Source organism: Hemicordylus capensis, chromosome 2 (genome assembly GCF_027244095.1).
Source record: "Hemicordylus capensis ecotype Gifberg chromosome 2, rHemCap1.1.pri, whole genome shotgun sequence".
Classification (NCBI taxonomy): Eukaryota; Metazoa; Chordata; class Lepidosauria; order Squamata; family Cordylidae; genus Hemicordylus; species Hemicordylus capensis.
The window spans coordinates 366,146,955-366,173,912 of record NC_069658.1 but is presented as its reverse complement, the minus strand read 5'-3'; the positions used below and the strand labels follow the sequence as shown (position 1 = coordinate 366,173,912).

The following is a 26,958-nucleotide window of genomic DNA, read 5'->3' as shown; positions in this document are numbered from 1 at the left end:
GATAAGGAAAAGTAGCCTTCCCTGTAGGAGGGAACCTGATAAAAGTCCTGTTAAGAAAAGTTGCTTACCTATTATTGTTTTATTTTTATTTTCAAAGTGGTAACACAAATTACACCAAAGAGCAACTAGACCACTGCAAAAAAAAAAAATTTTTTTTTTGGCAACTTTTAAGACTACAAAAATATAGGAAGTCTCTAGAGTCTTAAAAGTTGCAAGCCCCATTTCAATAAGGGTCCTGGACAAGAGAGAGAGTTCTAAGCAGACATATTATCTGGTACCCCTGCTAACTGAGCAAAGAGGCACCTTTTAACGTGGTGATTCTCTTTATATAGCAGGGGGAGAGTAACTGGCCCTATCCACCCCCAGCACAGTACTTCCAGTGACTGTTGTTGGTGTCTATCTTATGTTTCTCTTTAGAATGTGAGCCCTTTGGGGACAGGGTTCCATCTTATTTGTTTGTTATTTCTCTGTGTAAACCGCCCTGAGACATTTTTGGAAGGGTGGTATAGAAATTGTAATAATAATAATAATAATAATAATAATAATAATAATAATAATAATAATAATATTGACAAGACAGTTCTAAACTATCTTGAAAAACTAAAAATTAACAAATTGCCAGAGCCAGATGGCATACACCTAAGAGTTCTGAAGGAACTCAAATGTGAAATTGCTGATCTCCTAGCAAAAATATGTAACTTCTCCCTACAATCACCTCTGTACCAGGACTAGAATGTCCAGGGGGATGCAGGAAACTACAGGTTGGTTAGCTTAAATTCTGTGCAGAGTAAATTGTTAAGGACAAAACTGTTAAACATACATGCATACCTGGTTACCTGCGGGTCCAGCATGTGCAGTTTCGCGTGTCTGTAGTTGGGGAACTGATACTTGAACTTGGCATACATTGGGTGGGGGTGGGGGGTAAATTTGTGTATCCATATGTCCAGGGTATGGCCGGAAATGACCTCAGGGATCATTTCCAGCTGCTATTTTGAGTGTGAGAAATGGCAGAATAATGGCAAAATTCAGTCTTCTGGAGGCCATTGCTGAACTGCTGGAGACCTGCAGAGCACTGTAGGGAAATTTTTGAGTTTTTTGCCCACTTTTTGCCATTATAGGCCCTCACCGAAAGAATTATTTCATTTACAGCCTGCCTTTCTCCCATGCAACAAGATTATTGCATCATGTGCCTGAAAACTATGGTCTATGGACCTTACAGTCTGCCAGTGCAAAGTGCTTGGCCAATAACATTCTTGTAAACATGAACCTTCCCTATATTCAAATTGCTGTGCCCATAGCTAACAAGAGATCTCAGAAGTAGCTTCTGCCTCAAGGCCCTTTTCAAACCAACAAACTATAAGAATGCAAAAACATAACTCAGCCTACCCAACGTTGTGGGAAGTCAGATGCCCATTCCTTTTGAGGGATGGGGGTTCCACCATTCATAGTGGACTTTGAAGAAACCACAGAGCAGTTCTCCAGGGCTTGCCCAAGAAGACTTCCTCTAAAAAAGAGTGCCTGAAGGGAATCAAGTGTATCTCATTCCAGAAACTGAGGGCAATACAGCTTTGGTTATGAGACACATAACCAAATCTGTATTGCCCTCAGTTTCTTGAATAAGAATAAGATGAATAAGATGTGACAATCACATCTACAGGTTGTTTCTACAAGGCCAAATCTTTGATATACAATAGTAAATGCAGCTGTATATTATATCCCAGATTTTTTTCCATTACAGTATTTACTTTTCCCCAGTGTCTTTTTGTCAAAGGACATATCCACTATATGTACAAAAAGGCATTATTTTAATTTTTGCAGATTGGGGGGGCAGTAATTGGTATTTATTTATTTAACACATAAAAATAATTTACAATCTGGATACAGTTTTAAAACAGGTTCCCCCCAGTATCTATATTTAATTAAAAACATGTTTCTAACTTTCCACAAATTATCTCAGACATCTATAGGTATACTCCCCTAGGGATGTGCATGGAACCACGGAGGCATGGTCCGGCACTGCGGGGAGTGTGGCTTTAAGGGCGGGGGGAAGTACTTACCCCTCCCGCCGCTGTTCCCCCTCTGGCGCTCGACTGTGCAAAGTTGAGCACCAGAGGGGGAAGAGCGGCAGGAGGGGTAAGTACTATCCCCCACCCTTAAAGCCACACTCCCCCCCGCCAGACTGCCGGACCGGCCGAAGTACGAACTGTTCTGGAGGCCTCTTCCATGGCCCCGGACCAGTTCGGGCACACTCCTATACTCCCCCACACATTTTGAGCCAGTTTTATCATGTATCCTTTAACTTGCTCAAATTCACATTGATAGTGCACTGGAGGGGCAAAGTATAAATATTTTAAATTAATAAATAATATTCCAATGTAATTGTATATGTTTTTGAACGAACACTTTTCTTATTACCAAGAAGTTCTTTTTCTAGTTTTTAAGGGTGAATTTTCTTTTTCAAACCACCACCACCACCAAAGAATGTTATTATTATTTACATTTTATATCCCACTCTTCCTCCAAGGAGTCCAGAGCGGTGTACTACATACTTGAGTTTATCCTCACAACAACCCTGTGGAGTAGGCTGAGAGAGAAGTGACTGGCCCAGAGTCACCCAGCAAGTAGTATCATGGCTGAATGGGGATTTGAACTCCGGTCTCCCTGGTCCTAGTCCAGCACTCTAAACACTACACCACGCTGGCCCTGTCATGTTCACAGTGACATTTTAATTTCTCTAGGGGCTACTATTCTGTTGCAGCTCCTGATAGCTATACACTTTCTCCAGATCTTACATTTTTCTTGAACAATACTGAAAGGACAAAATCTAACTATTAAACACTGAGGCCCTTTATTCAAAACAGGGTTCATGCATGGCAGAGGCAAGGGATGGATCATCCCCAGCCACAATTTATTGTGGCTGATAATGATGGGAGTTGGAGAGCCAAGGTTGCCTACCCTGGGATAGATAGTACAAAGGGAATCCAGAACAGGCTGAAAACAGCAATGAAGAACATTCCTCAGCAGATGCATTCCTCAGCACCAAGCCATGAATTGCCCATCTCTCACTTTTGAAGGTTAAACCTGCATCTCATCTCAGCTTGTTAGCCTTGACCACATGTTGATTGACCTAATTATACTGGGGGATAGCATTCTCAAACTGCAGGAGTGCACAGAGTGGCCATGGCATCTCACTAACAGTCCCTTTGCTATTTCAACCAACAGTCATGGGGGATTCCTTCCCTCCCGCATTCCAGGGTGCCCCAGGCACAGGCATGGTGGCTACTCTTTTTAGAACAGCTGCCATGCTCAGCACGGCCACGCCTTTCCCCCCTGGTCACCGCTGGAGATGGCAGCGGGCCAAGGGAGAGCTGTTTAACCTGGCAGCGATTATCCAGGCAGTCACCAGCTGAACTACAGGTTCACTTAACCTTGGCTAAATATTGGGTTAAAAAGTGGGGCTTAGCATGGGGGCAGCGCTGGGAGTGACTTTGCTCCCTGCACTTCACAAGCACAGGCTTGTGAAGGATGGGCTGCCCTAGGCTGGGTTAGGTAGGATGGAGGACTGCCCTAGCCTGGGTTAGGCAGCACGTGTGAATAACTTTAATGTGTCACATCAGCAACTTGTGGATTTTTCCAAGTTACAGTACACCAAGGAGGGTTTACTCAAACAGTGTTTACTATTTCAGTCTGCCTATTGTAAACAAGCCCAGTCTACCAGCTTCCATATGAAAGCAAGCACTTCTACACATTTATAGGGGGAAAATAAATCTTAATTTATTTAAATTAGTGTCCTTAAGACACTAGCCTTTTGTTGTGGTGTCTATCGTGACCCTGTGATAGCCTAAGAGTTAATCTCCTGCTGTGGTAGAGATCTAGCAGGCTGTTGCAGGAGGAGTTATTTATTATTAAACTGGAGTTTCCAGAAGAAGTCTGAGTCTGATCTGTGCTCTGTCACAAGCTGGACCCAGCTTACAATAGACACCGCCCCACTCCCCGACCCCACACACTAACTAGTGACTGAGCAAGATCCTGATAAGGCAGGACTAGGTCCAGTTGGACCCCTAAAGCAGTACCCTCAAGACCCAAGCCTCTGAGGAGCTCCTACACTGTTGTGCTCCCTGATATCTGCACAGCATTGCTGGCCAGGGCCATCCCTGGGAGGGTGCAGGGTGGAGGATGACCAGCATTCCCTATCATCCACACTTCTCCTTCACTGCTGCCACTGACACTCCTCACCCCCACACTATCCATCTCGCGCATCACTAAGGACTAAGATACTAAAAGATACTTAGCATGCGCTTTGATGCCTAATCAGGGTGCATAAATGCCCAAGGGCAGATCCAGCAGGAAATTACAGGAATTTTTTTCCATAAAATATTTCTTCCCCATATATAAAAAAACTGGGGCTTAGATTTTATTTCTATTGCAAATGTACTATGCCAGGGGTATCAAACTCAAATCTGGTGGTAGGCCAGACTGGATTCTGATGCACCTCTGGAGAGCCACACAAAGTCTTGCGCCCACCTCATACCACCTTCTGTCTTCCTCCTCCTCTCTGCTCTTTCTCTCATTCCTTTTCTTCTGCCCCACCTTGCCCTGCCACTTAAATTAGCTGAATTCACTACTTTTTACACTCAAATACACTCAAAGAAAGATTGATTGTGTGTGTGTGCAATTTGTTTTTTAGAATAAATTCTGAACGTACCTGCTGATAGCAGATTTTGCATGGACAATCCTGCCCCTCTTCCTCTCTCCCTTGCAGAGGTGTTGCTAGGTACTTAAAAGATCCAGGGCTTGAGCCCAAAGTCTCCCCACATGTTGATAATTAAGCCCTCCCATGCTCTCTTAAAGATATCCAACACTCTTCTCCACAATAGCTTGTTTCACCCTAAAAATGAATCTCCTTTTTCTTCTGCATCAGATTTCTCTTGCAATCAATATGCACACAGCTGAGAACCAGTGTGGTGTAGTGATTAGAGTGTTAAGACTAGGACTGGGGGACTTGCATTCCCCATTCAGTCATGAAGCTCACTGTGGGACTTTAGCTGAGACTCTTTCCTCCAAACCTTCCTCACAGGATTGTTGTGAGGATAAAAGTGGGGGAGGAGGGAAGATCCTGTACGCTATACCCTGACCTTTTTGGAGGAAGAACAGGATATGTGTCATAATAAAAACCATGTATATGTTGACTTTTAGTCACAAGCACTGCAATCCTAAGCATGTAAACTCAGAAGCAAGTTCAAATAGCATTTTTACACCTATCACAGCAGCAAGCAATCCAGTTTGATCTCTTCTATTAACTACATTTCATTTAACCATAAATCATATGCAACGATAGTGCATGTCTATATACTACAGTGTAAAGTATGTACAGTGTATATACACTACAGGAAAAAAGCCACCAAATTGATTTCAAACAGGGCAGCAGATTGCTCATTTCATGGACAAGGGAGTTTTTAAAATGAGTTTCTTGTGATCTGATTTGCAAAGTCTTATTTTAAAGCAAGTGTGCAAAAACAGACTTTTGGTGGGGGAGAGGAAATGCTTAATGTTAGCAATTTATGAAGCTACTTCCAGGAAGTTGGGGTATTTTGGTCCATTACAAGCTTATTAAAAAGACAATATGTATGTTATTTATATATTAACTACTGTTACAAGCACAAAGCAAAATGAAATAGTAATGATTAAAAAGAGAAACATGTTGAGAGAGAACAATTTTCGTTTATTTTGCTATTTAAGCCATTTTGAGCCATTTTTAAGCTGTTTTTAAAGCTTTATTAGCAACATTTCTGTTGCAGAAATGTTTTTAATAAGGGTTGGGGAGGGAGAAAGAAACCCACACAGTGAGACCAGATTAGAGCTATAAGCAGTCTAGTATCTTCAGGAACAAAAAGACAGGAACAAAAGCAAAAACATATCCATTTTGTCTGACCACACACCCACCCACTTCTTTTTAAAGCTTTTAATCATTTTGTACTGAATCATTTCCTCACAAGAAGGTATACTGTTGGGATGGGGAGGGTTTTTCTTAGAAATTTGTACTAGAACAGTTTTGGCATACTTTGAAAATGATTTTTAAAAACAGGTTTAAAACTAACTCTCAAACTCACACATGGGGTGGGACTTCTCCCACCACAAACTCTCAAACTCACACATGGGGTGGGACTTCATGGGGGTCAGGGGGGAGAGAGAAACATTGTGGCTTAAGCAAGGGGAACAAATTACACACATACAAAACAAAAAGCTAAGGGTTGGTTTTTAAAAAATGTGTAACTTTCCTTCTTTGGAGGGAGACAACAAGCCCAACAGCCAGCTACCTTGGCTCTGTAATTACAGTACATTCATGTATGGAGCTGGGGAGGACCTCAAGACTCCAGGAGAACCAATACGGCTGGGAGATGGCAGGAGAAAAGTTAACACTTTTTTTACTCTCTGTTACTGCCGATCTCTGTGAGACTCAATACAAATTCACAGGGAATGCAACTGTACCCTTGCACGCACACACACAGCTGGATCCGCCCCTGTGCATGCCTCTCATTTAGCATCTAGTGTTAGTATCCTGGGCGAGATTATTGATAGTTATACATCAAAATCACTCACATTCATCAAAGAGTGATGTGCTCAAATAGAAAAATAGGTCCTGCCCATTACATGGGTTTGAGAGCAATTTCATGACTATCTGTTAGGACTAACATTTTATATAGAGACTGACCACAAACCCCATCTTACATTTTTGGGGGGCAAAATCCTGGATGATCTACCACCAAAGATCCAACACTTGCGACTTGTGAGATTTCATTTTACGATCTCCCATGTACCTGGAAAGAACCTCACTGCAGCCAATACCCTCTCCAGGGCTCCACTTCTTCAGATGCTACCTGAGGACCATGCCCCAAAGCAGCCTTTAATTGCTGAGTTAGTTGCCACTATTCTAAAATCTCTGCCTATAACAGATAGATGTCTGCATGAGTTGAAACTCGAAGTGGAAGAGACTTTATGCTGGGTCATCAACCACTGCTAAGAAGGATGGCCAGAAAAAGCTAAATCAGATGCCTCCTTACACCCATATTGGGCACTCTCTGGAGACCTCATAGTAAGCTATTTCTTGTTATGGAGACTCCAGACTGGTAATTCCTGCCTCCTTACAGCAAGACATCCTGCACAAACTTCATAAGGGACATACAGGTGAAACTTGGAAAATTATAATATTGTGCAAAAGTCCATTAATTTCAGTAATGCAAATTAGAAGGTGAAACTGATATATGAGACAGACGCATTACATGCAAAGCGAGATAAGTCAAGCCTTAATTTGTTATAATGGTGATGATCATGGCATACAGCTCATGAAAACCCCAAATCCACAATCTCAGAAAATTAGAATATTACATGGAACCAAGAAGACAAGGATTGAAGAATAGAACAATATCGGACCTCTGAAAAGTATACAGTGTACTGTGCTTGATTGGCCAGCAAACTCGCCTGACCTGACCCCATAGAGAATCTATGGGGCATTGCCAAGAGAAGGATGAGAGACATGAGACCAAACAATGCAGAAGAGCTGAAGGCTGCTAATGAAGCATCCTGGTCTTCCATAATACCTCATCAGTGCCACAGGCTGATAGCATCCATGCCATGCTGCACTGAGGCAGTAATTGCTGCAAAAGGGGCCCAAACCAAGTACTGAATACATATGCATGCTTATACTTTTCAGAGGTCCGATATTGTTCTATTCTTCAATCCTTGTCTTCTTGGTTCCATGTAATATTCTAATTTTCTGAGATTGTGGATTTGGGGTTTTCATGAACTGTACGCCCATGATCATCACAATTATAACAAATTAAGGCTTGACTTATCTCGCTTTGCATGTAATGCGTCTGTCTCATATATCAGTTTCGCCTTTTAATTTGCATTACTGAAATTAATGGACTTTTGCACGATATTCTAATTTTCCGAGTTTCACCTGTAAAGGAATCACACAATGATGTAAAGCAGAAGCCAAAGTGTCTGAGTGCTGGCAAGGGCTGAGTATGCAGCTCCTAAAGTGGGTTGAACGCTGTGGTGTCTGTGCCAGCATCCAAACCAATCCACCAGAACCACTTAAGCCTCTCCTCCCAAGTCAATTTTGGCAGAAGTTGGGACTGACCTATTTTAACCTTGGTAACAGCTCTTACTTTGTACTGATTGAGGACTTTTCTAAATTTATTGATTTTTGCTCAGCTATCCAGCACTACTTCTCAAGCAGTCATCAGTAAAATGAAGCCCATTTCCCCCTGCTTTGGAGTACCTGAGCAGGGCAGGTGTTCCACAGGGCTACATACTGTCTCCAATGCTTTTTAACATCTACATGAAACTGCTAGGAGAGATAGTCAGGAAGTTTGGTCTGGGATGCTATCAGTATGCCGATGACACTTAGATCCATTTCTCCATGCCAACTTAATCAGGAAAAGGCATGACCCCCCCTAAGTGCCTGCCTGGAGGCGATATTGGTCTGGATAAGGGATAACAGGCTGAAGTTGAATCCAAACAAGACGGAGGTACTGTCTGTAGGGTTGAGAAATGGTTTAGATCTACCTGTTCTGGATGGGGTTACATTCCCTCTAAATGATCAGGTTCATAGTCTAAGAGTGCTCCTGGATCCCAAACTCTCCCTTGTTTGTCAGGTTGAGGCTGTGGCCAGAAGTGTTTATTATCAGCTTCGGCTGATATGTCCATTTTTGGAGACAAATGGCATTAAAATGGTGGTATATGTGCTGGTAACCTCTAGGCTTGACTACTGTTATGCACTCTATGTGCATTATGCAGCAGCCAGATTGGTCTCTGGGTTTACCCGAAAGGACCATATAACACCAATTCTAAAAGAACTGCACTGGTGGCTGATATGTTTCTGAACGAAATACAAAATACTGGTTATCCTCTATAATAAAAGCCTTGGGTGTGCGCCCGTGTCTCTGCGCCCGTGTCTTCCTCGGCCGTTCTGGGCATGTGCGGAGCGCATGCCCAGAACGTCCGAGGAAGATACGGCCGCAGGCACCAGGTGGCCATGTTGACCGGATGGCCGGCCCGGCTGTGGGAAGGCCGGAGGCGGCAGCCGTGGGACCGGCCAGGCCGCGGAGGCGAGCCTGGCCGGGCCGCGGAGGCGAGGCGGCGGGCCTGGCCGGGCTGCGAAGGCGAGGCGGCGGGCCTGGCCGGGCCGGGCCGCGGAGACGAGGTGGCAGCCTGGACCGGGCCGCGGAGGCGAGCTGGCGGCGGAGGCAAGCTGGCGGCTGCAGCGGCAGTGGAAGCGAGCCAGCGGCCGCAGACGCAGCAGGGATGGCGAGCTGGCGGCTGCAGCGGAGGCGGAAGCGAGCCGGCGGCCGCGGACGCACAGGGAAAGGCGAGCCGGTGGCCGCAGCGGGGAAGGCGAGCCAGCGGGTGGTCTCCGTGGTGGTGTGGCAGCGGCGGGGTGGGGGCGGCCCAGCAGCACGGAGGAGGAGTGGCCACGGCCAGGTAAGTAGAACTTTCAAAATGGAGGAGGAGGGGGAAGGGCAAGAGGGAGTGGGGCAGGGGGGAAGGGCACAAGGGAGGGGGGCAGGGGGAGGGGGAGGGGCAAGAGGGAGTGGGGCAGGGGGAGGGGCAAGAGGGGGTGGGGCAGGGGAGGGGGAGGGGCAAGAGGGAGTGGGGGAGGGGGAGGGCAGGAGGGAGTGGGGGAGGGCAAGGGGGAGGGGGAGGGCAAGAGGGACTGGGGCAGGAGGCTGCGAGGGAGGGGAGGGGGAGGGGGGAGGGGGAGGGAGAGCAAGAAAGCGGGGTGGGAGGGAGGGGAAGAGAGGCAAGAGTGTGGGGCAGAGGGAGGGAGGAAGAGTGGGGCAGGAGAGAGAAGGGAACAACCAGCCCCAAAGAGCGAGGTGCAGGCGAGGACACAGTGGGGGAAGCCGGCCAGAGGATGCGGGGGGCCTGGCCAGGTGGAGGAGGACGCGGTACGGCTGAGGCGGCGGCAGAGCTGCCGCCTCGGCCAGAGGAGGCGGTGGGCAAGGCCGGGTGGAGGCGGCGGAGGAGGTATGGAGGAGGAGGAGGCTGGCCCCAAAGGTCTACTAGCGCCCGTTAATTTAACGGGCTTAAAGATACTAGTTACCTATAAAGTCCTTAATGGCTTAGGTCCAGGGTACATAAGAGAGCACCTTCTCTGTCATGAACTCTCTCGCCTATTAAGATCATCTGGAGATGTCAGGTTATGGTTGCCGCCAATTTGTTTGGTGGCCACTAGGGACTGGACCTTTTCTGTGGCTGCCCCAAGGCTTTGGAACACGCTCCCTGCTGAAATAAGAGCATTTCCCTCTCTGTTTGCTTTTAGGAGGACCCTGAAGATGTACCTGTTTTCCCAGGCCTTCAACTGAGACCAAATTTTTAAATTTTAATGTGTTTTTATCTATAATAACTTTTCTTTTTTAAAATGAATTTTGAATGTTTCATATTTTATATTATGTTTTAATTCTGTACATCATCCAGAGATTTTGATATTATGTGGTATATAAATCCAACAAATAAATAAACAATAAAAACACCAATTGTCCAAGTCTCCTGACCCCTACCTTGCCTTCCTAGCCTATCAATCAATGCCCTTGGATAATGGTTTCAGCCCTGCAGAGCTGTTCATGGGCTGGAAACTTTGTTCCATAATCTCCACTTTTGTGTCTCAGCTAACTCTCAGGTGACCTGATTTTCACAGCCTCAGAGAACAAAAAAAATGTTACAAAGCTTCCCAAGAGAGAATGCCACATGACAAATGCCACAAAGCTAAATCCCTACCAGCACTGAACCCAGTGAATTTAGTATGGGTGAAGGACTCCCATGAAAAAGGGGCGTACAGGGAAATGCAAAGATTCCTTGATCTTGCATGGTTGCAGCAACTGATAGTATTTGTCACAAACAAGGTAGGATATTCAACAGTGTCTCCAGAAGACATAACTGAAGCACAGCCTGCAGAAAATACTACCCATGACATGCCCCTAGCTGATGCTTCAGCCCCTTCCCCTGTGAGGAGGTATCCAGACAGGAAGAGACAAGCTTGGGGGGGGGTATTTATCCCCCCAAAAAAATCTTGGATGCTGCTCTCTTAATAAATATATAAATAAAATAAAACCTCCAGGATTTCTAAGAGACTAAGTAACATCTGGAAGCCCACAGCATACTCAGGCTTAGTGGCTAACTGTCTATAGGGCAGAATAATCCATGACTGAAAGCCAAGGTTTCACGTAGTCTACCCTGGCCTCACAGGACTCTACAGTATTTTTTATTTTCATTTAAATGGGGGGGGGGTGTAGTTTTGGGATGTTATCCCACCTTAGAAAGGTGGATATGTTAATAGTTGTATATACTTCAGGGCCACTAGGTGATACTGTGTGGGAAGAAAGGGAAGGTTTGGAAAGAGAAAATAAAAGTAAGTTTCTGTTTCAGCTCAACATGGTGTCCAGGTTGTTTGCTGTCTCCGCAAGGGGTAGCCTGAGATCAGAGAATCAGTCTGCTTCTGAATGCTGTTGATCAACTTGTCTGTGTTGCTGCAAACCAATTTGCCTTGCCAACTTCCAGATCTAGTGGGCTCTTGTCTGCAGGAGGGGCAGTGCCATGTTAAGAACTGCTTGGACTAGAGGTGAGCACCTCAGGTTCATGTGTGACTGCCCCATATGGCAAGCTGCCAGAATGGATTCTCAGACTCTGGACTGGCTCCACCCAGCCAGGCTGACCACTGGATCCTTCTGGGACAGGAAGGACTCTAAAAGCCTTCCTGTTTGAGTTAGACTTGTATACTGGAGTAATAAGGTCTCCTTGTCTCTGGTGTGTTCCTGCCTGTGATCCCTGGTTTTACTCCTTAGTTCTCACTTTGGTTCAGACTCTGAACTTGACCCCCCAGTTTCAGCAGCTGGTTTCCAGCTCAATTCCTTGGTCTCAACTTCAGCTTCAGTCCTGCCACCTTGCTCAATTCCTGGCACCTAGTTTGCTTCACCAGTCCTGACTTTTGATTTTGGACTCTCCCCAGTTGCTGCCCATCGCCCAGCCCTGAAAAGTAGATACACTACATTTGATAAATGCAGCTGGTGAAGCTCTTCCTGTATGAGCAAATGAGCATTGCTGTCCTTAGTTTATCGCTCTATTCCCCTCTAGTCTAGCTGCAGACACTCCTACTGGAGAGTACTGAACAACATTGGTTACTGTGCTCTCTAGAAAAAGCACTGTGTTACTGTGCTCTCTAGAAAAAGCCCTTCTGGTGGTGTATTTGTGTAGAATACAGTGTGTTTTCACTCTGCAGCAAGAGAGAGGAAAAGAACATGATTAGACATAGAGAGGGAAATGAGGAAATGAAAGGACTGCAAATTCCCCTGGCAATTAACACATTGAATCAGAAGCAGCAAAATTATATGGAAATCATCTGGAAATATTTCCAATTAACAACAGTAAGGAGACTATTCAGCCAAACAGTTCCGCTCCACAGGTTTCTGAACTTTTGTCAGTGCTGCAGCTGACAGCATCACTTTGCATTGAACAAAGCTATTAAAGCAAGAATTACTACCATTAAAATAATATCTTGAGATTTCATATTTGTTGCTCCTTGATCTCCTATGGAGGATTTGGCTTGCTACAAGCAGGAACATTTAATAAGTAGGAGAGGGCATTTTCTAGTAATGAAAAATGTGAATCTTGTCACTAATCTACAGCTCACAATTAGCACAAAGTATCCTCCATACATTAAATACTATTTCCTTTTTGTGCTATATTTGATATATATTGTTGTGAAAGTTATCTTTAGCAAAAATGCCTGTCAGGCGCTAACACAACTTAAGATGCATTGCATTCTAAATCACTGGGCCCTGTATTTCTATTTGGAACAGTTTAACAAATACCCTGAAAATATCTGGAAAAAGTTGTGTCTGTTTTTTCCAGGTTCCCTCGCAGAACGTGCGCAAACACACACATACTGGGCAACACATCTGGAAAACCTGTCAAAGCATCGCTATTACTCTTCCACATCTGTTTTGTACAGAAAGGTATGATAAAAGATCATACCCATCATTAAGGCACTATGTTCAAACAAGATGCAGAACCTAGGCTAGCCTGTCCATTAGCTTTACACGTCTACCTTCCTTCAGTTGATACATAGACATATCACTAGCAAAATCTTTCTAATCCATACACATATTCTCTTATGGGCAAGTTGTGCTGAGCTTGACAGGTCAACACTGTCAACAGGTAAGCCAAAGCCACCACCTCATGATAAAATGCAGAAATCCTGACTGATCTATCACTTACCCACAATACATGAAATGTCAAAACCAGAACCAGATAGAAACATTTCACAGATTTGGAGTGTGTGTGTGTGTGTGTGTGTGTGTGTGTGTGTGTGTGTGTGTGTGTGAAAGAGAGAGAGAGAGAGAGACAGACAGACAGACACTGACTTTGAATCCCAATACTGGATTGGCAAGCAGCCTAAAGCAAACACCAAAAGAAAAGAAACCAGATACTAGTCCCATGTTTGAAGAGCGATTAATCAGAGAGGCAATAAGTTTTTATCATTTATTTATTTAACATATTTCTATATTGCCCAAAACTTGAGTCTCTGGGCGGTTTACAATTAAAATACAAACATTAAAATAATTAGCATTAAAATAATCTAAAACCCAACATTAAAAGGATTAAAAAACTATACATCTAATTAAAAGCCTGGGTGAACAAATATGTCTTCAGTGCCTTTTTAAAAGTTACCAGAGATGGGGAGGCTCTTATCTCAACAGGGAGCGCATTCCAAAGCCCAGGGGCAACAACAGAGAAGGCCTGTCCCTGAGTAGCCACCAGACGACATGGTGGCAACCATAGATGTTCCTCTCCAGAAGATCTCAATGGGTTATTTATTTATTTATTTATTTATTTATTTATTTATTTATTTATTTAACATATTTTTATACCACCCAAAACACAAGTTCTCTGGGTGGTTTACAAAACAATAAAAACAACCAATAAAAAGTTAGATACATTTCAACAATCAAAATTTAAAAAGCTAAAACTATTAAAACACAATTAAAACAATATCTAATTAAAAGCCTGGGTGAGCAAATGCATCCTGACTGCCCTTTTTAAAGTTATAAGAGATGGGGAGGCTCTTATTTCAGCAGGAAGAGTGTTCCAAAGCCTCGGGGCAGAAATGGAGAAGGCCCATCCCTGAGTAGTCACCAGACAAACCGGTGGCAACTGCAGATGGACCTCTCCAGATGATCTCAATGGGCGATGTGGTTCATAGCAAAGAAGATGTTCTTTTAAATACCCAGGGCCCAAGCTGGTTAGGGCTTTATAGGTTATAACCAAAACCTTGTACTCTGCCTGGAAACTTATCAGCAGCCAGTGTAGATGTTTTAAGATAGGAGTGATATGGTCTCTCCAAGATTACCCAGAGACCAACCTGGCTGCCGCATTCTAGACTAACTGCAGTTTCTAGACTACGTATAAAGGCAGCCCCACATAGAGCGCATTGCAGTAGTCAAATCTGGAGGTGACCAGCAGATGTACTACTGTTCTGAGGTCATTTGTCTCAAGAAACAGACGCAGCTGGCATATCAGCTGAAGCTGATAAAAGGCACCTCTGGCCACTGCCTCAACCTGGGACACCAGGGAGAGTTTTGAGTCCAGAAGCACACCCAGACTTCATACCTGTTCCTTCTGGGGAAGTGTGACCCCATCCAGAATATTTATTTACATTTATATCCAACTTTTTTCTCTGAAGAGCTCAGAGTGGTGTACATGGTTAGGGCTCATGGCTCAAGTTGCAGACACATTTTCCTAAACCAGTTCCTCATTTGGGATGCAAGCACCACGCTTAACCAAAAACTTGTGTTGAGAAAGGGGGAGGTATGGGAACTGGCTGCTTTATATACACAGTAGTGAAACACTTGCCATTAGCACTGCCTAACAGCCTAACTAGACACAGCATGACATCCACAACCTTCGCACCAGGCAGGCAAGTCACCATGTAGTCTACATGAAGGTCACAGACTCATCTCTCTGTGCCCCTAATGATCGAATCACTGTTTACTAGGATGTCCCCAGCCCCTGGAGGAGTATCCTCTGTGCGAGAGGATATGGGTGCATCACCTGCTAAGGGAATGTTTCCCTCTTCCTCAGACTGATGTCCTCCTTCTTTGAGACCTTCACTGTCCATGACAGCAGAAGCACTGTCAGCCTGGGAGTGGAATGCTTCTATCACATCCCCGAGGGTCTCATCCACACACCTCTCTGCCTCCCTCATAACTGGTTTTATTGGCTATTTGGAGTATATAGGGCTTGTTCCCTATATACTAAGTGCACTTGTCAGTTAATTAAAGGTTATTAGTTATGTCCTCCAAGAAATTACAGAAGTCAGGTAGTACTCACCTTATTCTTGTGCTGGGTGTCTCCTCTGAGATGCAGGGGGAACACTTGTGTGCCTCCCCACAGGGTTCCCCGCCAGTCTCCTGCAAAACTCCTTCAATAGCTGCTTGCAAACTCCTTTTTGCCAATTTCTTGGGAGCAAAGTTCCTCTGGTCTGAGCCTTGTATTCAAGACCAGCAGGCAAACTGACTCTCCTCAGGAATGTGACCCCTCCCACAATGTGAGGCACTTACCTAGAATGAATCCCCCATTCTGGTTACTCATGCCAAACACACAAATACTTCCAGCTAGCCAGGAATCAAACCCTAGAAAATTACCAGCTCTAACAAACTTAGCTTCTCCTCTCCCTTTTGTTTTCTTGGTGATTTGTTTGTCTGTTTATTTTATTTCCTTGCGATGTTCCCTTGCTTGATATCTGCTTTAGGAGAGAAATACAAGCACGTTGTTTCCTCTTTCTTCAAGACCATAAAGCAAGCTAACTCTCCTTAAGAATGTGACTCTTCCCAGTTAAACAGTAAAAACCATAAAACACCAAAAAACCTCAACCATAAAAAAAGGCAAAAAGAGACAGGAGAGAAGTGAGACCAGACAACCTCTAAGGGGTAAAACCCTGAACAAATAAAAAGGTATTTAGGTGTTATTTTTTAAAAGCAGCCACAGATGTCAAAGAGTGGACATTCACTGGGAGAGCATTCCAGAGCCTCGGGGCTGGTCTGGTTAGGTTCAAGTCAGAACCAGACCCAAACCAGACTGGTCCAGTTTGGTCTGGCGCCCCCTCAAACCCCACTGGTTTGGTCCAGTCTGGGGCAGTTCACGATTTAATTTTTTAAAAACTTACCCCCACTGAGGGTGTTGCTTGAGGCAGTGGGGCAGGGATCCACGGAGGTTCCACCTTCCCCCGTCAGTCTCCCTTACTGCCCAAACTGGTCCATTTGGCTGGCTATTCGGCTATTCGGGCCTTCCTCTTATGGCACGGGGGCCATTTTGGAGGCCGCCACACCTGTGCAATGGGCTTCTGTATGGCCTGGGTCATTCGGCCATGGGCGGGGGGGGGGGGTTCAGTCCAGGGTCAGACCGAACAGGGGGTGGTTCGGTTCAACCTGTTTGCACATCCATACTAAGGCATACTAAGGCTGAAGCTATGCAAAGTCACCCCTGGTCACCACCTCCACCTGAGTATCCAAAAGCAGAGCCAGGTCCAACAATATATATATGCATGTTTTACTAGGAATACTTGACTTATTCTCAAGACAATGACTCAAGACAATGAGCTCATACTTTCCAACACTGAGCTAGCTAAAAACTGTTTCCCCACAACTCACTTAGCCCAGAGTATTTAAACTTGGGCGCACCTTCCAAACTTACTCTAACTGCTTATCAATGCTGCCACTACCACCACCACTCACTCACAACAAACCAGCCATGGTTTGTTGATTGAGTGTTCAATGATTCATGTGCATGCAGATTACTTGTTTTAGTCATCTGGAACTATCTGCTCTGCAGACATCCTAGTGTGGTGTGCCTTTTCTCATTTCTGCTTTTTTCCTGTGGCACATTGTAATCTTGATCATACGGGGGATGAGGAGCAGGATAATGTGTAGAAAATCCAGTATAGGTGGGAAACACTTTTGAATTGGAGTTCACTCCTAGTTTTGTTTCCCTAAATTTCTCTTCACTTTCTTATCTCCTACTTCGAAGGATAAATCGTCTTTCAAGCTGCTTCATCTTCAGAGAAACCTGTAAGATACCTCTACTGACAGCAGCCTGGAGTGTTTTGCATGGCGGCAACAAACACAGATAGACAGATATTACCAAATGAATCAACATGTCACCCCTTTTCCTAATGATAAACAGAGGAATTCTTTTTTCCCAGAGACAATGCTAACATTTAGACAGTGTAAGTTCTGCAAAAAGCTGTGTTCTTGTAAAATAATGAAAAGGCAGAATCACGGACAGAACGCTGACTGTAGAAACATGCTAAGTAACAAATGCTAGGAAGGTAGAATAAAGTGCAGAGAAAGTACTTCTGTCAGGAGAATCCCAAGAGGAAACAAGTTCCATGTGACACTTGGTCATAGCCTCTGCTCACGCAGAACCTGACTGTCAGGCCTAGTACAATGCCAGTGATAAAGTAGGCTTTAGATAACTGTATGAATCATACTCCTGTGGGTAGGAAAAAGTACATGCCTTACACAGAACCACTGTTATTGTTTCACTGCCACCAACAATTTGTTACCTCCTCTTTATTTGTGACTTCTGTGACTCTGGATAAGGAGAACAAACAAACTGCTGTGTTTCCTGTCAAGCTTACATTTAAGTATAAGGCCATGTTTTCATTAGCTCCTTTTCAGCAGGCTGGTATTACAAATGGTCTGTGTCTATATATGACCAATCTGTCTATATAAGACCAATCTGTATGCAACTCACACTCATTATTTTGATAGGTCCTCTCTATCACAAAATGTGTGCAGGACCGGATGTAGGACTAAACAGACTCTGTTAGGAATCATGTCAGTCCGGGCTATGCCATATACTTCCATTTTTAAAAGGAGATATTTTCCCTGTTATGACCGTTCCTACACTGAACCAGGACCTCCTTAGCATCTGGAAGGATTCTCAAATGGCACATACATCTGCACCTGACTAAGCTCTATGGTGCTGATTGAATTTACACAGAATCATGCAAAGATTAGATTATTTGGAAAGTCTTTTGCAAGACACAAAACCATAACATCACAGTCACAAATCTCTAATAGTCTGGTAATAGACACAAACCCTGCCTGTCTCTTCTGATTAAGGCATGTGGAACTTCCCTGAGAAATATCACTAGTGACTACTATGACCCCTGCTAACTTGGCAAAGAGGCACCTGTTAACGTGGTGATTCAATTTATTTAGCAAGGGGAGAGCAACTGGTCCTATCCACCCCCAGCACAGTACCTCCAGTGACTGTTGCTGGTGTCTGTCTTATGTTTCTTTTTAGATTGTGAGCCCTTTGGGGACAGGGATCCATCTTATTTATTTATTTATTATTTATCTGTGTAAACCACCCTGATCCATTTTTGGAAGGGCAGTATAGAAATCGAATAAAATATTATATCATATTTATTTATTTATTTATTTACAGAGTCAGACAGGTGTTATTGACTGGTTTGTTTTATCCAGACATTGAGTCCTTCCCAAGGACCTGGGATGGCTGAATTTTATTATCAGTGTTGTTCCTTTTATTATAGATATCGTCGCAGAATATAGGCTGTTCCCAGTGAAGTTGCTTTTTTTAATTGGCTGATGGTGATTTCTGTGGCCCCTATGGTGTTGAGATGCTCTTCAAGGTCTTTTGGAATTGCGCCTAGGGTGCCAGTTACCACTGGGATTATTTTGGTATTTTTCTGCCATAGCCTTTCAATTTCAATTTGTAGATCTTTGTATTTTGTGATTTTTTTCTTTTTCTTTTTCTTCTATTCTACTATCCCCTGGTATTGCTATGTCGATTATTTTGACTTGTTTTTCTTTCTTCTCAACTACAGTTATATCTGGTGTACTGTGTGGCAGATGTTTGTCTGTTTGTAGTCGGAAGTCCCATAATATTTTTGCATCTTCATTTTCTACAACGTTTTTCTCTTCCAGGTTCTTGATGTTGCTTCCATTGGGCAGTTCTATTCCTTCTTTTTTTTGTTATTTTTTCTCTGTTCATTATTAATGCAGCACACTTGTCTAGTCCAAACTCCATTGCTATATGACTACTGAATATACGGACAGTGTTTAGCAGTGATTCGATTTCTGACTGGGACTTTCCATACAACTTCAGATCGTCCATGTACAGCAGATGGTTTATTTTACTTGACGTTTTAGATGTTTGGTATTTTTGGCTACAGGTAGCTTGTATTTTTTGCAGATGTATAATAATACTAATTAATAATAATATCTATTATTATTAGAAACTGCAAGAAACATAGAAACACCAAACAAAGAAGAAACAGTGCAAGAAACTATGGGACAATCCAATAGATTATAATAAAAAAGCAGGCTGGGTGAAAGAGGTCGAAAAATGTACCAACAAATGCAAGATCTAATAATAATACCAGAATTAATAAGTGAAAGAGCAAAGAAAATTAAAAATTGGACTGCACCAGGCGACGATGAACTGCATGGTTTTTGGCTTAAACACCTAACAAGCCTTTTGATAAACAACTATCAAAACAGTTCAATCACATTTTGCAAGGAGGTGATATTGAACAATGGCTAACAACTGGGAAAACTCATCTCATAATGAAAGACCCAGCAAAATAATAAAAATAAAATTCAGCCATCCCAGGTCCTTGGGAAGGACTTGATGTCTGGATAAAACAAACCAGTCAATAACACCTGTCTGATTGTGTAAACAAGATAAATAATAAAGCACAAATGCAATAAGAGCAAAAGTCGAAAAATCAACAACAAACAGCAAGTGCCGCCTTTGTAAAGAAGCAGATGAAACCGTGGACCACCTAATCAGCTGTTGTAAAAAGATCGCACAGACTGACTACAAACAAACGCATGACCAGGTAGCAGGGATGATACACTGGAACATCTGCAAAAAATACAAGCTACCTGTAGCCAAAAATTGGTGGGACCATCAAATTGAAAAAGTTGAAGAAAATGAAGATGCAAAAATATTATGGGACTTCTGACTACAAACAGACAAACATCTGCCACACAATACACCAGATATAACTGTAGTCGAGAAGAAAGAAAAACAAGTCAAAATAATCGACATAGCAATACCAGGGGATAGCAGAATAGAAGAAAAAGAAATAGAAAAAATCACAAAATACAAAGATCTACAAACTGAAATTGAAAGGCTATGGCAGAAGAAGACAAAATAATCCCAGTGGTAACTGGCACCCTTGAGGCAATTCCAAAACACCTTGAAGAGCACCTCAATACCATAGGGGCCACAGAAATCACCATCAGCCAATTACAAAAAGCAACTTCACTGGGAACAGCCTATTTTCTGCGATGATATCTATAATAATAACAGCAACAACATAGATAATAAAATTCAGCCATCCCAGGTCCTTGGCAAGGACTCGATGTCTGGATAAAACAAACCAGTCAATAACACCTGTCTGTCTGTGCAAACAATCTATATATATAATTCTCCTGGGTGTGCCTTGGAAAGTGCGACCCAGCACCCAGCTGATTGGCTGGGCATTGGATGCACCTGATTGGCTGAGGTGCACCCAGGAGGATTGGTCGCTGTGGCGGTGGCAGGCCCGGCCTTGGAGGCCAGAGGCTGTGGTGGGCCTGGCATGGCTGCGGAGGCAAGGCCCAGGAGTGGGGAAAGAAAGTGTGCATGGGGGGGGGGCAGAAGTGGCGGTGGGGAGGAGAGGCGGCTGGGCCCAGAAGCGGAAACTGGGGCAGGAGGTGGGGGGAAAGTGGTAACCGCTGGCCCCAAAGAGCACACAGATGCTCTGTGCGGGGTAGGCTAGTAATAATAATAATACTGCTAACACAAAAAAGGCATTATAATCAGTTAGTTGCAACAGAAACACTCCTTTCAGGTACTGCAGTTCCAGAGACTAATGTTGTTGTTGTTTTTAAAACCAGGTTTAGGGTGACACCACCTCATAATACGCCCTACAATATTTCTTCTTCCCACATTCAGATGGGCCTGCTCGTCCCTTCCCCTACAAGCAAAGTAACATCTCCTAGGCCACTAAACAAGGGCAGTAAACGAGGGACCTCTTGCACAGACTTTATTCCTTCACTCCCTGCCTTCATTTACTGGCCTACTCATGTGTCCTAAAATACGGGGCCAAGCAGGTCCCATGTCACCCAGCTGGTCTCTCCCATCAGTAAGAAGGAATGATAGATCCTGCAAGTAAAAAACAGATCAGATCAGCTTCTGTCAATGGAACTGTGAGAGTGTCCAGATGGCTGCTACTGATGAAATGAAGCTCTGTTTAATTTACAAAGTAAGCCATTAATCAGTTAATAGCCCAGCTTAATGAAGTAATGGCTTCAGCCCTGGTTTTCTTGAGTCCATCATTCTGCATATGTGGACAAATCGGCTCAAGATGTTTAATATGCAAGAAAGACACTATGCCTGGTGCTGAAAGGTAGTTGCATATATTACTAGGTGTGCAGAATTTACTAATTGTTAATGGATACTTTAAAATTACCAATTGAAAAAGCTGCATTTATAGTACCACCTGCAATGTTTTAGCAGCAATGATACCTTTGCTTCTGCCATAGTATTTGGGAGAAAATTTTGCTATGGTAGTTACAATTTACTGCTGAATATTGGGACTCTGTCACAGCATGCATTGCTGCTGAAATTTCTACTTTATTTGGATCTTGCATTCTAGGAATTCTCCATACACAGTGTTTCAGTTTTTTTAATGACAATAAATATCACCTGCTGTCATGTACTGAAGTCTCACTCCTTATTGGAGCAATTGTACAATACCAAGTGGTGAGCAAATCTGCACAGTTACAGTGATCAAGCCAGTTGTGTCATTCTCTGGTCCAATAACTGACAAATTAGTCCTTAGCTGCAACTTCAAACAGTTTGAAAAGTGAGTCCCTCTCCTGACCAGTTATTCTGACTGCAGACATTTTCTCTCTGTCAATTAATAGGATTTTCAGTGGGTGGGGGGGTTCATTTAAAAACAGTGGGGAATTCAAATCAGGAATATGCATCATATTCCTGACTGAAATCACTCCTCCTAAGCTGCTATTTGCCCCATACAGTCACATGGAGGATGGAGAGCAATGGTTGACATCCTGACTAATGACCAGTGCTTCACGAGATGTGCCAGTGCTATGGACAAATTCTAGACTAATGCAGCACCAGTGCTTGCAGAAGCAGAGGCATCTATAAATCCTCTCCTTGCTGCCTGGATGTTTCTAGTGCAACACTCCATTCTGCCTAACGCCTGGGCAGGATAGCCCAGGATCCCCTGTTGTTTCACCACCCTTGCAATGGCCATGCTCCTTGCCATACTTGACAGTAGCTCAGTCCAACTGGGAAGACAGAGAGTCTAGGTTCCATGCTGGTGGGAATGGAAAAGATACATGTACACACGGGCATAAGAAATATTTGCAGGATTGCTTTAGCACCTCTGACATATTTTTTTAAATGGTGCAAATTCTACTTTCTCCTGCTAACACCCACTTTGGGTGCTAAACCAAGTTAGAAAACCAAGTTAGAAATCAAAAGAAATCCACTGGAAAACAGGATGGATCTAGGACAAGGATAAGTCAATATTTCGGCAATGCAATGCACATATTATCTCCGAACTCTCAACAAAAAGACAATTTATTGCACAAAGAAAAATTAGAAGTTGGTAAATATAAAACATAAGACGTTTCAGTGTGACACACCACCCTCAGTTAAGTAAATCAAATTATTACAGATGAAAACCTTGGTTTCCCAGCTGTTAAATTCCTTAGATGTGATAACACACAGTTCCCTGACTGGCGGAGAGATAATGAGTGGGGGCGAGGGGAGACAGAAGGGAGAAACACCTGATTCTTCTCAGAGGCTAATAAACTTCATGTTTATTATTTGGGCCAGCACCTCCCGAGCATTAATGTCAGGTCTCAATTTCTCTATAAATAATGCTTCCTTGATTTCCCCTCTTTGTAGGTTCCTTTCAGTCCCTAAAATAGATATTTTAGTGGTCACCATTTGGCCTTCATGCTTAATCCTCATTAAGAATGAGACCAGGGTTTCATTCTCTTTGCACAATGCCTCACTGGGACAAGGTTGAATATTTTTGCTCTAGGACATTCTTATTGAGGTCTACAGCAAAAAGAAAAAAACTGGGCAAGAAAGAGAAGCATGACATGAAACCCACAATGGAAAGACATCCCGCACAGCATACACTTCCATTTGGGCAGAGAATAAGCAGACATTCTCAAGGTTTCTTGGCTGTGAATGCAGCTGCAGTATGTAAAGTCCAGTGGAGTTATATGGCTATCTTACTGCCCTGAATTTCAATTACATAGCTCAATGAATAACATGTGCTTGACTATCTACCAGCTATAAATGCTTATCAACTGTTAGTGAAGCACAAGCAACATGATCACCTTAATAGAGAAACTGTGCAATCCAGCTATCTTTAATGACAAGTAGCATTTGTGCGTGTGTAGGCAGAGCTACTGTGAAATTCATCTTAAAAATATAACCTAACTGTTCCAAATTTGGATTTAAGAATTTTCATGATACATTTCATAGCACTGCAGAGACCTTTCATAGCACCACTTTCCCAGGCCCTACCCCAGTAGTAGAGTTTGCACAGGCTTTCTCCATTATCAGTCAAAATGAAATACTTATTGCAGGACTAGAGAATATATAGGCAGAATCTATATATGCTTGAGCTCAAGTTTTATGTAAACATCGCCCTCTCATTTGGAAGCCTTCTCTTGTAAGCCATGGGGGCTTACATGGGGGCTCTCTGTAGATACTCTGTGGTAAAAGACATACACTCTGTACATGTATTCCTATTGTATACATTATTCACCTAAGTCCTGAAAACTGAGCCACAGCTAAGCCCTAACAAAAATTGTGCCTGTATTTACATTTCTACATGCTTTTCATCTTAAATAAGATGGCTCCCTCTCAGAAATTCAAGAAATACAGTACAAAAATGAAATGGAAAGGAACAGCATTTTCTTTTGCATGTCTCCTTGGTCCTACCTGTCTAGTGAGATACAGCAGAGGTGGAGAATTGAGGCTGTAGTGAGCTGAACATCCAGAGATGTTCGGACCAAACAGAACATCTCTCCATAAATCCAGTTATCTTGAACCAGCTCGATGGCTCCAAATGGCATCACCAAAACCGACACCAGCAAGTCAGCAAAGGCAAGAGAGACTATGAAATAATTGGTCTTGATTTTCCTACAAGGAACACAAATTCAGTGATTCAGAAGGCAGTATGAAAGGACACAACAGTAGTTTGCAGGAGGATTTCACTTTCTGCATTTTAAAAATTCCATCCCTCAATCCCTTTGTAAATCAAATGCCTATTTTGAGTATTTATCCTCCTATGTAGAACAGATGTTCCATGAGATACACTTCTATATAAATGAGACATTTACATGTGACCTATTGAATAGGCACATTAGCCTCCTTGTCCACACAAGCCAGCATGGTGTAGTGGTTAGAGTCCTGGGCTATGACTGGGGAGAACCGAGTTCAAATCCCCATTCAGCCATGATACTTGCTGGGTGATGGGGCCAGTCACTTCTCTCTCAGCCTAACCTACTTCACAGGGTTGTTGTGAAGAGAAACCTAAATATGTAGTACACCGCTCTGAGCTCCTTGGAGTAAGAGCGGGATATAAAATGTAATAATAATAATAATATAATAATAATAATAATTCTCAAATTCACTAGCATAGCATAGCAAAGATCTACAAATTCAAACTGAAAGGCTGTGGCAGAAAAAGACCAAAATAATCCCAGTGGTAATTGGCACCCTAGGTGCAATTCCAAAACAACTTGAAGAGCACCTCAACACCATAGGGGTCACAGAAATCACCATCAGCCAATTACAAAAAGCAACTTCACTGAGAACAGCCTATATTTTGCGACAATATCTATAATAACCAACAGTATTGACGATAAAATTCTGGCATCCCAGGTCCTTGGGAAGGACTCGATGTCTGGATAAAACAAACCAGTCAATAACACCTGTCTGACTGTGTAAACAAGAAATAATAAAAAATTCTCAAATTCACTAGCAGTAGCATTCCAGTGGCAATCAAAACTGAGGGGACATTTCTATCTGCTTTTTTTTTTTTGGTGTGTAATATTATTTCCTCACCCATGATTAGCAACTCTCTTTCCAAGCCCTTGATACAATTACAGTCCAAAAATAAACTACACTTCAGTGGTGTTGGGAGTTAGAAAACACACCAGAACTCAGATTTTGATTTTTTTTTAACAGTTCCTGCTGCTGAAGGGAGAAGCAGCTGTTCAGTTAGAAGAGTGTCTTATCTCTTTGGAAGTGGAAATAAAGCTTTTGTTGGGAGTCCAGTTTTCCCTCTGTGAATTTATCTCATAGCTTTTGATCCCAGCTAAAGGGCCCAAGCATGCACACTTCAAACACCTCTGTCTCCTTTTAAAAACCACCACTATTTTGATTTAGTTACTCAATAAGAGACTCGAAATGCCTGCAGTAAACTAACCATGATGCAAGTCAACATCAAGAGATAAATCTAAACATTGTGTGTAGCCTTATACAGTGTTCAAGCCTTTACTTCTGTGAAGCATTTGGTACATTCAGTCTTACACATGGAATAAAGTCATTTTGAGCTGCTCATAAATAACTACACTGAGCACTAGTAGGTTGTTGAGCATGGAAAGACTTACCGCCAAACTGCATGGAAAGGGCAATACTAACATTACAAGAAGCACAGGGCTGCCACCAACAGCAACCATTACCACATGTGGAGGTTTCCCCTTTTGAAATGTGTAGTATAACTTAATCTGTTTCTTGACAACATGACACTACTAATTCCCTATTTCTGGAATCTCTATCATTGGCTGCCACTAGTAGGGCCTAGGGATGTGCACGGTTCAGTTCACGGCTGGCCCAGTTCAGTTCAAGTGGGAACCGGACCGGGACAGTGCTGTCTGGCACTCCCTTGAAACCCCTCGCCCCAGTCCGGGGGAGTTTGCAGACCAAAATGTTTTTTAAAATTGTTTTAATTTTTTTCTTCAACCTACTTCCTCCAGGGTGCTTCTCCAAGGTGGTGGTGGGGGGGATCCATGGAGGTTCCCCCTCCCCCGCCGGCCTCCGTAATGCACCCATCACCCGGTTTGCGTGGTCTTTGGCCCTTTCCCGGCCTTTCCCCTAGCGCAGTGGCCATTTTGGAGGCTGCCATGCATGCACAAATGGTCCTTGCATGGTCGGGCCCAGGCCACATAAGGGCCATTTGCGCATGCACAGTGGCCTTAACAATGGCTGCTGCACCAGAGGAAAGGGCTGAAGACCTTACAAACTGGGCAATGGATACATAATAGAGGCCGGTGGGGAAGGGCGAACCTCTACAGATCCCTGCCCCACCACCTTGGAAAGCCCCCCAAGGGGGTAAGCTGAAATTTTATTTATTTATTTATATATATATATATATATATATATATATATATATATATATATATATATATATATATATTTGCTGTTTACGTTTTGGTCTGTGAATCCCCGAACAGCCAGGGGAGGTTCGGTACAGGGTCGAGCCAAACTGGGGGTAGTTCGACATGACCCCGAACTGTTGAATCAAACCAGCTCAAAGTCTAATCGGTTTGTTTCCAAACCTGTTCGCTCACCCTTAGTAGGGCCTGAGGAATTCACAGTGTCATGGCTTCAATACACAAGTTAAGTTGAACTGTACTTCATGGAGGGAGATCAGGACTGCTCTTTTTAATCCTGTATTTCTTGCAAGAGTGAAGTCTGAGCTCCATAAATACATAATTCTACAAATAAATCACAGGATGTCTGCTTTGCCTGAATATTGTCACATCAACAGTTGCTCTTTTAGACTGCACAAGCCTTTGCGAGCTAGACTTTTGAATATGT

General features: G+C 43.3%; 1 protein-coding gene across 11 annotated transcripts in view; it reads right to left on the bottom strand.

The window, feature by feature from the left end:
- Positions 1-26,958, bottom strand: part of HTR4 (5-hydroxytryptamine receptor 4) — a 367,266-nt gene that overhangs the window by 118,334 nt on the left and 221,974 nt on the right. For all 11 annotated transcript variants that reach the window (XM_053299683.1, XM_053299686.1, XM_053299687.1 and 8 more), the window contains one exon: positions 24,073-24,273. In XM_053299683.1, the coding sequence (XP_053155658.1) occupies positions 24,073-24,273 (201 nt within the window). The remainder of the gene's footprint in view (positions 1-24,072; positions 24,274-26,958) is intronic.